Source organism: Hydra viridissima, unplaced genomic scaffold, assembly GCF_058129835.1.
Source record: "Hydra viridissima isolate aposymbiotic clone 2 unplaced genomic scaffold, HvirCarnegie_v1 scaffold_10, whole genome shotgun sequence".
Taxonomy (NCBI): Eukaryota; Metazoa; Cnidaria; class Hydrozoa; order Anthoathecata; family Hydridae; genus Hydra; species Hydra viridissima.
In genome coordinates, this window is record NW_028324309.1 from 2,189,746 (window position 1) to 2,206,170 (window position 16,425).

General features: G+C 27.9%; 1 protein-coding gene across 1 annotated transcript; it reads right to left on the reverse strand.

Annotated features, from left to right (window-relative positions):
• Nucleotides 1-2,684: 2,684 nt before the first annotated feature.
• On the reverse strand, nt 2,685-15,810 carry LOC145193193 (aurora kinase C-like). Its single transcript, XM_090100820.1, has 12 exons — nt 15,647-15,810; nt 14,010-14,158; nt 13,000-13,046; nt 11,572-11,633; nt 11,084-11,163; nt 10,373-10,511; nt 9,225-9,320; nt 9,020-9,072; nt 8,864-8,936; nt 4,077-4,178; nt 3,915-3,971; nt 2,685-3,431 (listed from the first exon to the last, which is right to left on the reverse strand). The coding sequence occupies exons 1-12, from the start codon at nt 15,674-15,676 to the stop codon at nt 3,285-3,287; spliced, it is 1,035 nt and encodes a 344-aa protein (XP_089956946.1). The 5' UTR covers nt 15,677-15,810; the 3' UTR covers nt 2,685-3,284.
• Nucleotides 15,811-16,425: the final 615 nt, after the last annotated feature.

Sequence of the window (16,425 nt, forward strand, 5' to 3'; positions counted from 1 at the left end):
GAAAAATTTTCCCTTTTTTTTAATTTATTTTAAATGAGTCACGTAAATTTTATTCGTTTAAGTACAATTCGTTAAAGAGCAATTTGATAACGCTTCACTTGGACCTTCTACTGAAGGTGTTAAAGTCACGATTCTTGGATTGCGGTTTGCACACCAGTAACGGTTAGTTGGATTCTTTAGATTACAAATTCAGTTTTAAAAGTCAAAATGTCGTTTCTTTTCAAGCCTAAACCAATCTTGCTCATAAATTTTACAAGTTCAACAGCCATTGCTCTTGGCTCGCTAACACCATCAAATCTATTTATCCATTTAAAACTGTAAAAAATAGTCGATTTCGTTATGTTTTAGAGTTACTTCTGAATATGGCATTATTTGTATCAGCTTTGAAATAAGTTTTAAGAATTCTTCTCTTGAGTCTACTTTTGGTAGTTTTTTTAACTTAATAGTGTTTAACCATATTTGTACAAAATCTGATTTGCTTTGTTCTTCCATTTGTTAATCAGTTTTGTTTGTAAGTTTTTTTCAAAGTTAGCCGGGAGGGGGGTTAGTTTGTTCAAATATATTAAATCAATATAAAAAGATTATAAACTCAGTTAAGGTATAAATTTCAAAAATAAAATCAAAGGTATTGATATATCAAATAACAATTAAAAGGCCTGCCGTGTTGTTTTTAAACACACCAATCCTTGCGTGTCCAGATAGAACTTGTCTGTTTTGGTATGCCACATATCCAGCACATCAAATCCATCAAAAGGCAGCCGCAATCTAATATTATAATCAAGTGCTGTACTGCAGCCTTTTTTTTCGGACCGTTTGTCCTTCAGTTTATTATTTAGAGTTCTTCAATTTCCGAATCTGCACAAGTTTTTCTTTGAGAGAGATCTTTATGAGATGTGACAGGCTTTCTTGTCCCCGACACAAATTTTCTTCTTCTTTATATGAATATCTCTTCCTCTTTGTCTCTATTTGAAACGACCAAAGCTTCTGTTTATTCTTCTTTGATTAATATTTCTTTTGATTTAAATCCTTTACTTCTGTTTATCAAAAATTACTTCTTCTTTTTCTCTTTTTACCTCTCTGTAAAACTCCGTCTTCCTCTCCTTCTACCCTTCTCTTTTCTTGTTAAAACTATATGTGTGTGTGTGTGTGTGTGTGTGTGTGTGTGTGTGTGTGTGTGTGTGTGTGTGTGTGTGTGTGTGTGTGTGTGTGTGTGTGTATATATATATATATATATATATATATATATATATATATATATATATATATATATATATATATATATATATATTGAGCTTTTATAGTTTTTGCTTGTTTTCGGTTACGATACCTATTCATCATTTATTTATATTGCAGGTTGATGAGTCTTTGTGTTTACGTCTTTTCCCAGTTGTTTTTGACTTTTCTTCTTTTCGCTTTATCATTCATTTATGTGAAGGGTTAATGAACCATCGTGTGTGAGTCTATTCCGATCGTTGTTTTAATGTTATTCCTGTATTTTTATAAAATGGAAAAACCCATTGACTTTTTGGTCATTTTTTAACATTTTTTTATAAGCCTTAAGATCTAAAATAAAACCTGAATTAACAAATGTTTATAAATAAGATCTAATATTCTACATCTCATTTTATAATTATTTGGACTGTTAGAAAACTACGGAGGTTTTTTGGTAAAGTTATAAGTTATGTTATAATTTTATAGGTTTTCATAAATAAGTATCATCTTTTCTTCCTTATGCCTTTAGGAAAGGAGCCAAAAACATGAGAAAATTCAAAGTCATTTTTTTTCCTTGGACGTAGGCAGATGATTTCAATTTTTTTATTTTTTGAAACATGGATGTATGGGCTACCAAACCCAATTGTTTTTATTTTTTGAGCATGACTTTTATGTTTTGAGGCTCTCCGGACAGGTGTGCAAGAACAAAGATTTTCTTTGGGATGTATGCCGTTGAACTAAAGTTTTTTTGATCGATGCCATACATTCCAAAAAAAAAAACGTTTTATAAAATTTATTGCGGATCTAGTCCACATCCGGTTATTATCTGAAGAGCCAGTAGTTTGAAAATCTATTTTTAGTTTTTGTGAAATCTTAAAATAAGACATAAAAATGTTTTTTTTTTTTTTTTCAAATCTTAAAATAAGTCAAAGTTGAAGCGTGAAACTTCACCAATTGATTCAATATTTTGATTGGATAGGAATTTTTCTTATCTGAAAACTTTCGCCATGGGATTTTGAACAGGATTAATTCTGATCAAGTTGTATCTCTTAGCGCTATTTGCCATGAGAAATGTAAAGACACTTTTAAAAAGATCCTTTGTTTTTGTTTTGTTTTCTGCTAACAGAACGTAACAAATGTAAACAATAACAACATTTCAACAATCGGGTTGAGACACCGATTGAAAAATAGAGTTTAAGTTATTTAAAATTTTTTACACACAAGGTATTGAGATAGTTTGGGTAATAAATTTTTCAAATACCCGATGAAATTGGTGTTATCAGGTAATACTCAATGGAAAGATCTGTATATACCAAGTGTTAGGAGCTATCAATGGCATTCATAACGATGCATTTCTTAATTTTGTATGCTTTTTGCTTTTCGACCAACGAAATGCTAAATACAAAAAAAAACAACAAAAACGCAACACGCTTAACCTGAAAAACTACAAATGTAATTCAAATTAAACAATATTTAAATGTATGTTGTCGTGTATTTAATGTTTCTTCATTTACTTCACAAAAACAACCTCTTCAAAAATTGATAAAACCGGGCCTACATCAAAATTCTTTCAATGAAGCACAAAAGTAGTCAAGGTACAGAATTTAACTGGAAACAAACATAAAACTTATTCCCCGGAATTAACTTGAAGTAATAGAATCGGAAGCAGGAGAAAATATTTTATTTATAGTGCTTCCTTAATTTTGAGATTGTCAGAAAAAAGCGAAAAAAAAAAAAAAAAAAGACTGGAAATATACATTTTCAAACTAATATTAACAATATTTGACGAGAAATTATATTACCAATACTGCTTCAGTGAAAATCAAGAATTTTGGGTTTGAGAACAAACACATCAAGCTGAAGTTTAAGACAGCATTTTTAAATCTAAAATTTTCACCGAAACATAAACCATATGCCGTAAAAATGAACTACTTACAAAAACAGGAAACAAAAACTTGTTATCGCCAGTTCTTAAAATTAAAAAAACAAAAAAAAACAAACAAATACTGCAAATATTGCACGTTGTAATTGTTGTTGCATTTATATATACATTCACTAAATTTATCTAAAAATCAGGAACTAGAAACAGATACGGAAGTTGCAGACGAGGGATTCACGGCAGCTTTTTGTTTACTAAACATAGATGAATGCTGTTGGATCCATGGGTGCTTTAATATATCTGCTAATGGTAATCTATCTGCAGGTTTCTTACGAAGAAGCTAAAAAAGAGTGGAAAAAAAATTACAAGAAATATAAAAGGGATGAACAATCGTTTAAAAACTGCTTTTAAGTAACCAATGAATATTATTAATCCATTAGAAGCATAGGAACCATTAAAACAATTCAGTGTTCAGCCGGATGCCAATGCAGCCTAACAAGACTGCACGAAAAAATTAGCATGCAACGCACTACTCATTCTTGTAAATTATGTTAAGAGTTTGGAAGAAAAAAAGATAAACTGCAATTATAGGAAATTTATAAAAGTTTGCTATAGTAATGAAAAGCAAATAATTAATAATAATTAATTTTTAGTAATTAATATTTGCAATAAATAAAAATAATTTAATTTATTAGCCACAGGTGATGGAGAATGTAATTAACCTTAACACTAAGTTTCTCTTAAATCATGAAATAAATTAACATAATGATAACAACAAAAAATTACAAAAAAAAAAAAAAAAAAAAAAAAAAAAAATATCTACCTTGGAAATTAAATCTCTTGCGCCAGAACTTACATAATCTGGGAAAGAATACTTAACCTGCATTGAATCCACAAAAGTTTTATGATTAAATAAAAATTGCAGAAAACTGATTAAAATACAATAATAAATGTGTAATAAACGAAATAATTAGTTAGAATTTACGGAAGAAATAAGTTGATAGGTCTGATCGTGGCTCTCTGTCTCAAACGGAGGTTTTCCAACCAGAAATTCATAACATAACACGCCGACACTCCACAAGTCAACCTACATTTAATGAATTAAAATGTAAAAATATAAATAGATTTAAATTTTCTAAATGTATAAGGCTGCTTGTCATAAAAAGCCACTAATAATACAGTCATGCAGAAAATAATGAAATAAGAGAAATCATCAAAAAATTAGACAAAAAAAAAAAAAAAAAAAAACATTTTTGATTTTAAAACGGCATAACTCTTTTATTTGCTAAAACGAACTTAAAAAAAATAATAATAATAATTTCTTTAATATATTCAAATTTTAAATCATTTTCGACAGTCATGGATTTTATTGAAAAGAGAATGTTTTAGAATTTATGGAATAATTTAGATGTTGGGTCTTAAGCATAAAAAAAGAAAAAAAAAAAAAAAAAAGAACACCAAAACTGTTCTTTAAAAGATCTAGATTTTATTTATTAATATTTTAATTAAATATATCAAGGACAGCCAATTTCTATTCAGCATAAAGCAACTTAGGATTAGTTTTAGTTATGATCAATCTTTAATTCTAATTGAGCTTGGTTTAAATTTTTTTAGTTATCACCTTTTTAGCTTTAGTTGTTTCAATCACCGAAAAGCAAAAATCTTTTCAAATTTCTGTTTTACGAAGTCAAGATAAACTTTTTTGATGCACAGTTTTATCTTCTAGTGATGCTGAATGATAGTTTTTAGCTTAATAAGTTATTGATCAGGCAACAAACAGATGTTTGACAAATTATTGGGTTGGGAACTAAGTAATTTCGGTTTTTTAGTCATAAAAAGTATACTTTATTTTTATGACGACCAGTTAATCTTAATGTATTATGGTTTTTTACATTTGATACAATACATATTGAAGTACTTTAGAAACAAGTGGTGCATGAGTACTAGTGAACATTTCAGCTGTGCATCAATTTTAAAATGGAGTGCAATAATAAACATTTTTGGCAAACTTTGCTTTTCTTTTTCTGCTAAGAAAAGAAAGTGGCTGAAGCTCACAAAGAATTATGTGGAGTGTATGGTGTTGATTGTCTAATGGAGCGCACATGTTAGAATTAGTTTCAAAATATTCTTTACGGAGATTTTTCTCAAAGATAAGCAGCTTACTGGTCGGCTTTCTGAAGTTGATGATGATGAAATCAAAATTATGGTTCAAGATGATTGCCATATAACTGTTTGAGAGATTGCAGACAGATTAAATGTATCTCATACTACTATTGAAAAGCACATGAAAAGTCTTGGACTTGTTAAGAAGTTCGATGCTTTGTTGCATCATGATTTGAAAGAGATTCACTTGACACAACGAATTAACATTTGTGATATGCACCTTAAGCGCAATGACACTGACCCTTTTCTGAAGCGAATCATTACTGGTGATGAAAAATGGGTTTTCTACAGCAACATCATTCAAAAACAATCATGGTGCAAGCAAGATAAACCACCACAAACCACATCAAAACCTGAATTGCATAAAAAAAAAATCATGAAACATGGTGCCTTCATCAATATGATGGCTTTACAAAGGTGTTGTTATTTTGAGCTGTTTCCAAGGAACCAAACAATCAATTCTGAGGTTTACTGTTGACAACTAACAAATGTGGATGAATCAATCAAGGAAAAAAAGTCGGAATCAGCAAATCAGAAAGGTATAGTGTTCCAACATAATAATGCAAGACCTCTCACATCTTTAGGGACCCGTGGAAAGTTATTGGAGCTCGGTTGGGAAATGATTCCACATTCTCCATATTGCCCTGGTCTGGCACCAATCTGATTACTACTTATTTTGAAGTTTGCAGAAGTTTTTTTCACAGATGACGATGACCACATATGGTTCAGTTTTTTGCTGATAAGGACCAGAAGTTCTACTAGTGTGGAATCATGAAGTTGTAAGAAAGATGGTAAAAGGTCATTGAACAAAATGGAAAATATATAATTGATTAAAGATTATTCTTTGAATTGAAATACATGATTTTGTTTCATACTATAAAACTGAAACTACTTAGTTGCCAACCTATTAGGATCTTTTGATGCTAATTGGTTGGCAACTAAGTAATTTCAGAAAAAAAAGTCAGATGAAAGGTAATATTTATCAGTTATGTTTCAGTACAAAAGGGATTCCTTAGAACACACTTTGTAAGTTGAAATTTAAAATATTGCAGTTATTCTTTAGATAATTTTTAGCAATTAAAATATTTTTTTGCAATTTTAAAATTATTTTTTTATTTAAGAATCACAAGTACTTACTATATTTATCATTTAAAGCAGTAATTAAGTATTATAATTAGTTATGAAGTGTGAAAAATGTAAAATTAAATAACTTTCTATTTTACTAATTTATCATATACTTAATCTATCATCTTGGGTAGATGTTAGAGTTCTTAAATAATCAAACAAATCTTGTCTCCAATTGAACTGATTTAGATTTTTTTACTTTACTTTTTAAATTTATGAGAAAAAAACATGAGAAATTTCCGCATTATAAATCAAATACACCTAAACTTAAAAATTGATAAATTATTCTGTAACTCCTGTGCTTGTTCAGCAGATTTGGTTTGTGCTTGTTCAGCAACTAGTAGCACATTTGATAATACTCTTTAGCTCTAGCAGATGACATGAAATTTTAGCTTAGTTTACTACTTGTTCAGCACATTCCATAATATCACAACATAATTTGCATTGTGCACAATCCATTCACAACATTCAGTGGTTGCAGATTGTCAAGAGAAACGTAATATGAAAAAGTATCTTTCCATTTTTAACTTCTTCTAATAAAAACTGAGGATCTAGCTGCAGAATGTAAAACATAAACCATGAATCTGATTCAACAAGATCTAAAAGGACTAATGACAAGCTAAAATTGGTAGAACTTGACCACTAGCAATAGATTTTCTAGAACACAACATTCTTCTGCTGTAACTTTAGTGCTAAATAAAGCATGAGGAATCATTTCAGATGTTAGATACCAAAGATTCAGACTAAAAACCTTAATACCACTCTTTGAATCTGCTTTATTTGCAATTTGTGCCTAAAAAGTCACGGATATAATTGTAAGTGGTTCTATAGTGCACCATTTGTTGAATTGTATCACCCACCAGGAACTGTAGATTAGAGTGCTGAAGTTAACAAAGTCCCTTATCTTTTAGAGTTGGTGTTGTGTGATTATGGCACCTCTGGACAGTTTCTGAATTTGATGCTCAAACAAATTTTAATCCAGTTGATAAGGTTTGCCATCAATCTTTTTGCAGGCTTAGTGCATAGCTTCTGATCTCTTAAATGAAACTGAGTGTCCTGCTGGTTCTCCGCCTGGGAACACAGTGCATAGCACTATAAACTGTAGGTAATCTCTTTGAACCAATACTTCTGAATGGACAAGTATGAGAACACCAGACCTACAGCTGGCAGCAAGACCTTATACAGTTTTAAAAAAAAAACCTGAAAAATCAAAATGAGCCCAGTAAGACTGCATTGAATAAGTTCAAAATTCTTTTTAAACCAAGAAAATGTGACAAAGAGATTTTGAAGATTTAATCTGTAGATCATCAAATATGCTGACCAAAGTAGAGCTTTGGCCAATTTTTCTTAGATGGTTACGCATACTACTGTTGTATTATGTGTAATGTTGACAATTGAATCCATACAATTCCAGGAAGACAGGAGGTAAAAAGTAATATCACTAATGCTGCCAGACTTGTGATCTGTTTCATCCATCTTAGTTCTGTACAAATAGTAATACCTAGTAAAATATTATACACATTTCTAATGACCTAAACAACTGTTACAGTTAGAACCTTGTACAGCACATTTATTATTTTATTTTATTCTTTTAAAACATTTGCATAGATGTTTAAAAAACAAAACTGATTCTAAAAATACAAAATAAAGTAAATTTTCTGTTTTATATCCAGCGAACAAGCAATTATTATTTAGTAGTACTTGTAGTAATACTAGATAGTAGAGGCAATTTATGATAAATTCAAATTGTAATTTTGAGGTAGTTAACTCAGAATTTTACAGAAAAAATGTCACAACTTTTGAGATCCAATCAAATGTTTTAAACATAAGAACAGTAAATTTTTTTTTGGAGGAGCATTTGATGCACCCTACTCTTGAGTAGTCATAATCAAGGTTGAGAAGGAAAGGTTGAACAATTCATTCAAATTAAAAATATATACCTCATTTACTGCACAGAGATATTAAAAAAGATAAAAACATTTTGCTCAGATGGCCCTTGCGCTAATACTCATCATAAGATCAGCCTACATAGACACATTCTATACAGGAATTAGCAACATCATCACAGCAAACTTTAAAAATAACTCTAATAAACTAATTCTAAAAATATATTTAATTCACAAATGGTGTAGAGTTAATAAGATTTAAAGTCATTTTAGCTCAGATGGCCCTTGCGCTTATACTCATCATAAGATCAGCCTATATAGACACATTCTATACAGGAATTAGCAACATCATCACAGCAGACTTTAAAAATTAATTTGAATAAAACAAGAGTAATATATATTTAATTTACAACAGATGTAGAATTATTTTTTAATTACTTTTTATTTAGTATTCACAATGTAGAATTAGTAATAAATACTTCAGAAAAAAAAATTTCATAAAATAAAGATAAAAAAAATAATAAACAGCATAATATTTGATCCTTTTTAAAAAGAGAAAATAATATTTGAACCATAAATGCAGAAATAAGAAACATACTTTTTCATCATGTACTTTACCCTCAATCATTTCAGGTGGTAAATAATCTAATGTACCACAAAGAGTTGTACGCCTAAACAGACACATAATTTAAAAAAAATAATAAAAGTAATGAGCATTTTAATAACAAAAACAGAAAAAATGAAAAAACTCTACCTGGAAGAAGGAGCATGTACAGACCATCCAAAGTCAGATATTTTTAACTCACCCTATAATTATTACAGAAATAAAAGTTTTATGCACAAACCCCATATTTTTCTTATAAATTGTGTTTGTAAGTTGAATTGCAATTAAAACTGTAGTTTAAGCTCAATAGTCTATTAACATATAAAATCAAGTAAACTAAGTCAAATTGTTATACCTTCATCCCAAGCAAAAGATTTTCTGGTTTTATATCACGATGAATAACTTTCTTTGAATGACAATATTCAAGAGCTGATGTCAATTGGGATATATACTTTATAAAAACAAACAAACAAAAAAAATTATATAATCACTTTAAATAAAATTAATAGTAATTCCATAAGAGAATTTTGTAATTTTACAATTTCACTTAAATAATATTAATAAGAAAAAAAAACAAAATTAACAAAATGTGAACAGTAAAATCATAAAGAAAAGTTATAAAGTTTATTTATTCACTAAGTATGAAGTTTGAAATATAAACATGCAGTCCTATTTACCACATAGTTATTTGGACATCATTTTTGCTTTTACTTCCATTTTTTCAAATATAAACAGTTAAAATGAAAAAAATGAAAATGTTTGCAAATTAAAACATTTTGCCCAAATATAATAGAGATTGAAGAAACTGCTTATCTTCTAGTCCTTCTGATTTTTAAAATGAATGACAGATTTTCTCTAAGCAATTCATCTCAAAATCTGGCTCTGTGTTATGCCAAACAATTCTACAAGAATTTCTTGTTTTGCCTCATTTCCAAGGGGCATTTATTGCTTCAGCTATAAAACTCTTACCAGCTTCTTTGCTAGCCCCCTTAACTTTTAGTCCTTACACTAAAAACTTTGGTTAACTTTGTTAACAAATTTCAATGATTCAGGAAGTGAAAATTTATGGCTTTGCTTCATTTCCCCAATTTAGAATAGAGTAAGAATGTGCTTCATACACTTATTAGAAATAAACTAAAAATGCATTCTCTTGCAAAATAAATACAGAAATAATTGACAGCTGAAATCGGATTGCAGTGATGGTCCATCCAAATCTTTTTAACTATGAACTACTATGCTTACTTAATAGAATAAATTTAGAAAGGAGACAAAATAACAGTGGTAAGCAGTGGTTTAATATCAAACTAAAATAGAGCTTATTATTTATATAATAAGTAACCTTTATAAACAATAATAACTCATGTCTGGTAATAAGTTTTGCTATCATATAAACTTGAGATAATTATGTTCTTATCTAAATATCCCTGACCTGCAGGGCTAATGACATGTATGAATTTTTTCAGAATATAATTTAACAGCATTAAATTTAAATGTCAAACTTACTGTGGCTGATTTAGTATCATTAAAACGCTCTGATTTTGTCAGTTGCTTATATAATTCTCCTTGTGGTGCATACTCCAATATAAGAAACACACGCTTTGCGTCATAGAAATATCCGTATAATCTTAAGATATGGGGATGTCTAAAAAAAGAGGAAAAATTTTTAAATTCAGATCAAAAGTGAGTTAGTACCTTTATAAAACAGCTGTTCAAAAACAATTTGAATAACAATGATAAAATAATTTAGATTTTTTTTAAAAATTTAAACAAGAACAGTTTTAGCAAGAATGCTGAATTTATTTCTAGCTTGTTTTTGAATACCTTTATGCAAAGACCTAAAATAATCCCAACGACATCTTTCTTTTAGTTTTTTGAATACTTTCACAGCACTATCGCTTTTGAACACAGCATTATATTATATTCACATGCTTACACATCACTACATGCTTTCATAGCACTTTTTTGATTAATTGCCAAAAAATACTTTTAAAAATTTAGCTTAAAAATGTTTTTGTTTTCACAAAGGGCTGTTGAATTGCCTATCATAAAAAACACACAACTCGTATAAAAAAGAAATTTCTTTTGTCTGGAAGATCTATGTAATTTATAAGTTTAAGCTAATGGAACTAGTCACAATCACTTATTTTTCAGCCTTGTAATATTAGACTGCTATTTGTAGCAATCATATATATATTAATGTTAAAAATTCTTTACTTTAAATGTGATTGTATCTCAATTTCTCTTCTCAATTGATGCTCAACACCAGCTTTCACAAGCTGTGATTTAAACAATACCTGTAAAATAAAGTAGAACATTAGCCCCAACTTTAATTTACATTTTATATTTTAAACTTCAAAAAAAAGAAAAGGTAATTATTTGCATTAGAAGATTACATATTATATATAAAAAAGTAAAGTATTATACATAAAAGTATAAAATATTATATATAAAAATATACAGTATTACATGTAAAAATATGAAAAATATGAAAAAGTATAAAATATTATATATAAAAATATACAGTATTACATATAAAAATGAATAATACCACATAAAAAATATAAAGTATATTATATAAAAGTATGAAAAATTGCATATAAAAATATTAAGCATTAAATATAAAAGTATATAATATTGTATATAAAAATAATAAGCATTACATATAAAAGTATATAATATTATAAATAGAAATAATTTGTTACTTTTAAGGCAACAATAAAATGGCTCTGTTTTTCCCTTGCAAGATAAACACTTCCAAACTTTCCTAAAATATAAAAATTGATTGAAGTTTGCAAACTTTTTAATCTGTTTATGCAAATAAGTTTATATTCAAAATTTACAGCTTAATATTTTTGAATTCATGAAACTAAATGATAATGATTCCTTAACTGCAAACACTGGAACTATTCTATAAATATGCTAATATCTATAACCAGGTGAACACTTTTACAATATTCTTTCTCTGCACAGTATATGAAAACACCTGCCAATTAAAGCGTAACAAGTTTTTCTCTTGTTAGATGTTTTTTTAACTGATGTAGAAAGTAACATATCCACTATGTTTTGCATGTGCATTATGATGCATTTACATTAAAGAGCAATTTTTATGTAAACATTGATACATAAAATTTGTACATATATGTTTATACACAAATATTACAAATGTCTGGAATAAAATACTGCATTTGTTATCATTTTCAACAATGTAACTTGAGACTAAGTTTTTCTATCATCAATAAGATCAGAATGTTTAAGATTTGTACTAAACATGTCACAAAATAACTTATCAATAAGCACCTCGAAATAAAAAATTATATTTGGTTATAAAAATACCATAATATATAATGTAAGATATTTAAACTCTAAACTCATTTAAAAACATTTTGTGAATTTTCTGTATGCTTATTAATTTTCAGGAAAACATCTAATATTTCTTTTTTCTTTTTTTGTTGGGGGTTTCAGCAGCTTTGAATGATAAAAAACCAAATTTGTTACCACATATCTAATAGATTTCATAGTTTGAATGAGTGCCTTTTTGTCTGAAGGTTGAGGTTTTGAATATAACAAAACTGTGAATGTGATATGCTTTGAATACAATTTTCAGAATAAATTATCATAGCATTATATAATTGACTACTTACCAGACAATCAAAATTTGATATTTTGATAGTAAATAGAAAAAAACAAATAAGATTATTATTTTTCTTCTCACAATAATCCCTGATACCTTGTCACTAAGATTTCTACCCACCTGGTTGGTATATTTCAATAGTAATTAAATTTTTTTAGCAATTTAACATATTGTTTACCAAAAATAACATTTATCATTTAACTTCTAAAATCTTATAGGCATATCTTCACATATGATTAGTACGAAAGCCTAATTTTTTACAATACAAATTGTTCTTACAATATTTCCATTCAGTACAAAAACATTTGCTTTAACCATATTCAGTAAATGTAAATAAATATAACAATCCTTAGAAGAATTGTTTTAACTTCTACTGTAAGTGAAAATATAAATTTAAAAGAAGTTATACATGAATTCAGTTAGGTTGTTATTATTACAGATTCTAACCATAAATTAGATTTCAACTAAAGAAAAAAAAAAAAAAAAAAAAAAGACCTACCTTTACCAAGTGGTTTGCCAATATCAAAATCAGCAAGAGACCAACATCTGTATAACAAAAGTATTTTTTTAAAAAAAATTTAGCAAGGCCCAAAAATGATTATGCACTATGATGTAGTTTTTAACAAGTTTTTTAATAAAAAGATATATATAAGTCCACCAAATGGTATTTCACTGTTTCTGGATCTTCCAAAACGTGATAAAATGTTTTCATGAAAATCATAAAATCACTTCACTTACTACAAACAAAAAAAAAGAAAGAAAAAAAAATCGCCATTAAGAAAAACAGAGGAAGAAAAGGAATTGATTTCATCATTTAATAGAATTTTATTTAATAGTTAAGTTAACTAAAATGAAAATGATACTAAAAGCAATATTTAAAAGATATAGTGATGATGAGATGATATTTAAAAGATTTGATGATGATATTGACAGTATTTTTCGACATTAATTTGTAATTTTCAAAAATAAATATTAACATTTAGGTAAAGAAAAAAATGAAATTTACATTAGCGTTTTAAAAAAACTGCATTTCTAAGAAAAGTTTGCAATTACAAAAATATGATCTGCATGTTAAAAAAAATTGTAGTCTACTTCAGTTTTTTTGCTTTTTATTTACGTAATCATAATTACGTAATTACGATTACGTAAATAAAATTAATTTAATTAATTAATAATTTTATTACTATTTATTTTATTACTATTTACGTAATTTTACTACTATTTATATACGTAATCAAACCCTATTGCTATCTTCTTACTTATAATCATTTTCATTCTTTTGGTATTAATCTTCTTTGTAGTAATTTGTAATTTAAACTTTATTTAACATTCTTTAAATTAAAAAAAAGAAAAAGAAGAAAAACTATTTCCTTTGTCAACATAAATTCAATTATTTTTTATTGCCTTAAGTAAAGATTATAAAAAAACATGTGATGAACATCACTTTTGCTTTAGTTGGAGTAAATATTTTAAAAACTAAAACTTATTTCAAGAGAAAATAAAACTAACTTATCAATAGGTGCAGCAGGATTTTCTTTATTTGGTTGATTTTTGAGCTCTTTTTGTTGCTCTTTTTGTTGCTCTTTATTTTCCTTATCTGATCCACACATTTTATCAGACTTTTGCAGCATTGTTTTAACAGGACCCTTTGGTAAATTCTAAAATAAGTAATTTATAACCATATATATTAATGTTATCTTTCACAAGTTTCAAAATTTGATGTGTTTATTTGCAAAGAAGAAACTTTCTAACTAAAAAAAACTAAGTTTTCAAGTTTTTTAAGTTTTCTTCATATCTGCTAAGGAATAATTCTGTGTTAGTATAATTCAACTGTAAGAAAAGTGAGAAAAATAAGTTCCTGATTATATGTGCCTAACTTTACTTTTCATTACATATTGCTAGCCAGTTCTCTTATAATACTACATATATAGTATAATAATTATATACAATATATAGTATAATGTATATCTAATATAATAATGCATATATAATAATAAAAGAATAATACAATATAATTATCACAGAACAAGATAAAAATATACTGCAAACAGCACTAATCCAATATCTGCAATAAACTTGGCAAGCTATAAAATATCATTTAAATAACATTAAAAAATTTATCTTAGCTTATTCAAATAATCTTACTAGATTGTCCTTTGCTTAGTTATTTTACAACTGAATAGATGGTATTTTACTATTGAAGGTTAGTACAGGGTGCGCTAAAGATAATAAATTTTGTTTGCTAATCTTACAAAAATTAGAGACCAGTTGGTTCAATGATTGCTCTCTACTTTTTGTTTTTAAAATTTTTCATAAAATTTCTCTAAATATGTCAAAAATGAACGAACAAAAAGTTATCAAAGAGCTGATTTCCTTGGCCTTGGGAGCGAAGCCTGAAAAATAATGCTAATATTTTAAGCTGCAGTTTGGCATCTGTAAATAGAATAAAAAAAAGTCAGATAACAAATGTATGCTTAGAAGACACCCAAAAACTGCTAGAACTTTTGCTTTAAGTGTCATAGATCTATAAGAAAAATGGCTATGGAAGCTGGAGTGAGGGTACCATTAGGACCAGCATCAAGGATGATTTTAAAGCAGAGCCAAGAGCAGAGTCATGAGTCTACTTAAAAAAATTACAACTGATGTCTACCTTAAAGTATTAAAAGAAAAGTTTCTGCCCTAGGTAAGTTCTAATATCAGTCTAAACACAAAGATTTTATTCTACCAGGATGGAGTTCTTGCCCATACTGTCAAAAAAGGTGGGTAACTAATATGCCTGGGTTCTGGTCAATACAAAAGTGGCCTTCAAGCAGCTCTGATTTGAATCTCTTAGACAATACCATGAGGCAAAATGGAGTCTCACTTCTCATTCAAGATCTTTATTCATTCTTACTAAAGAGTAAATAAATATCTAATTTTTTTTTTTTTAATATTTTAGGGCAGTAGGCTTGATTTTATAAAAAGTCAAACTTTGTTCTGATGAGTTTCTACACACCCTATACTTTAATCGAAAAAGTGAATGAAAATGCAAAGCTTGATTTTATAGAACATCAAATTTTTTTCTTATGAGTTTCAACGCACCCTATACTTCATCTGAAAAGGTGAGTGACAATACAAACAAAAGAGTTTTCTTTAGCAACTATTACCTGAAAGTTATTATCTTTCAATGTATTCATGTCACAATATCAGCAGTTTACACAAGGCAGAACAGAGAGTTAAGAAAGTGAACTGTTTCCTTCAGCTTAGTAATAATTTTTTGTATACATATTGGTCGAAACAAATTTGTAAAATGGCGCTGTAATCGTTTGTACTAACTAACATTGTTCCAATTGGTTGAATTCGTTTACAAAAGATTACCAATTGGATATAGGTAAAAGCCGATCTCATTTCAGGAATTTTTTTTGCGGACGGAATAAAATCCCTATCATCGATTTCTGAGAGATTATTTGAAATTCAAAGCATGTCACAAACCACGCATACTCCCATTTGACAGATTTTCGGATAGCAAGAATTATAATGACTGGAGATCGAACTAAATACTTAGATCTCAAACTAAGATCAAAACTGGAAAACACCTGAAAGATCTATTAAAAATTTTTTTTTTTTACTCAGCTTGTAAGATACACTTATATGTGCATAAACTTTTCTTTTTCATTCAGTAATATAAAAAGCCACCCAACTAAAAGTTGTCTTAAAGACAAATTGAAGATGCGTTGAAATTGGTCTTAAGGACGTCTTAAACTGGTCTCAAATTAAACACAGTCGTCTTATTTAAAACACAGTCGTCTTATTTAAAACGTCTTAAAGCGGCCTTACTTAAGACGTCTTAAGTTGCCTTAAACTAGTCTAAAATTAAACACTGTAAGTCGTCTTAACTAAAATGTCTTACAGCTGTCTTATTTAACATATATGAAAGACGGCTTAA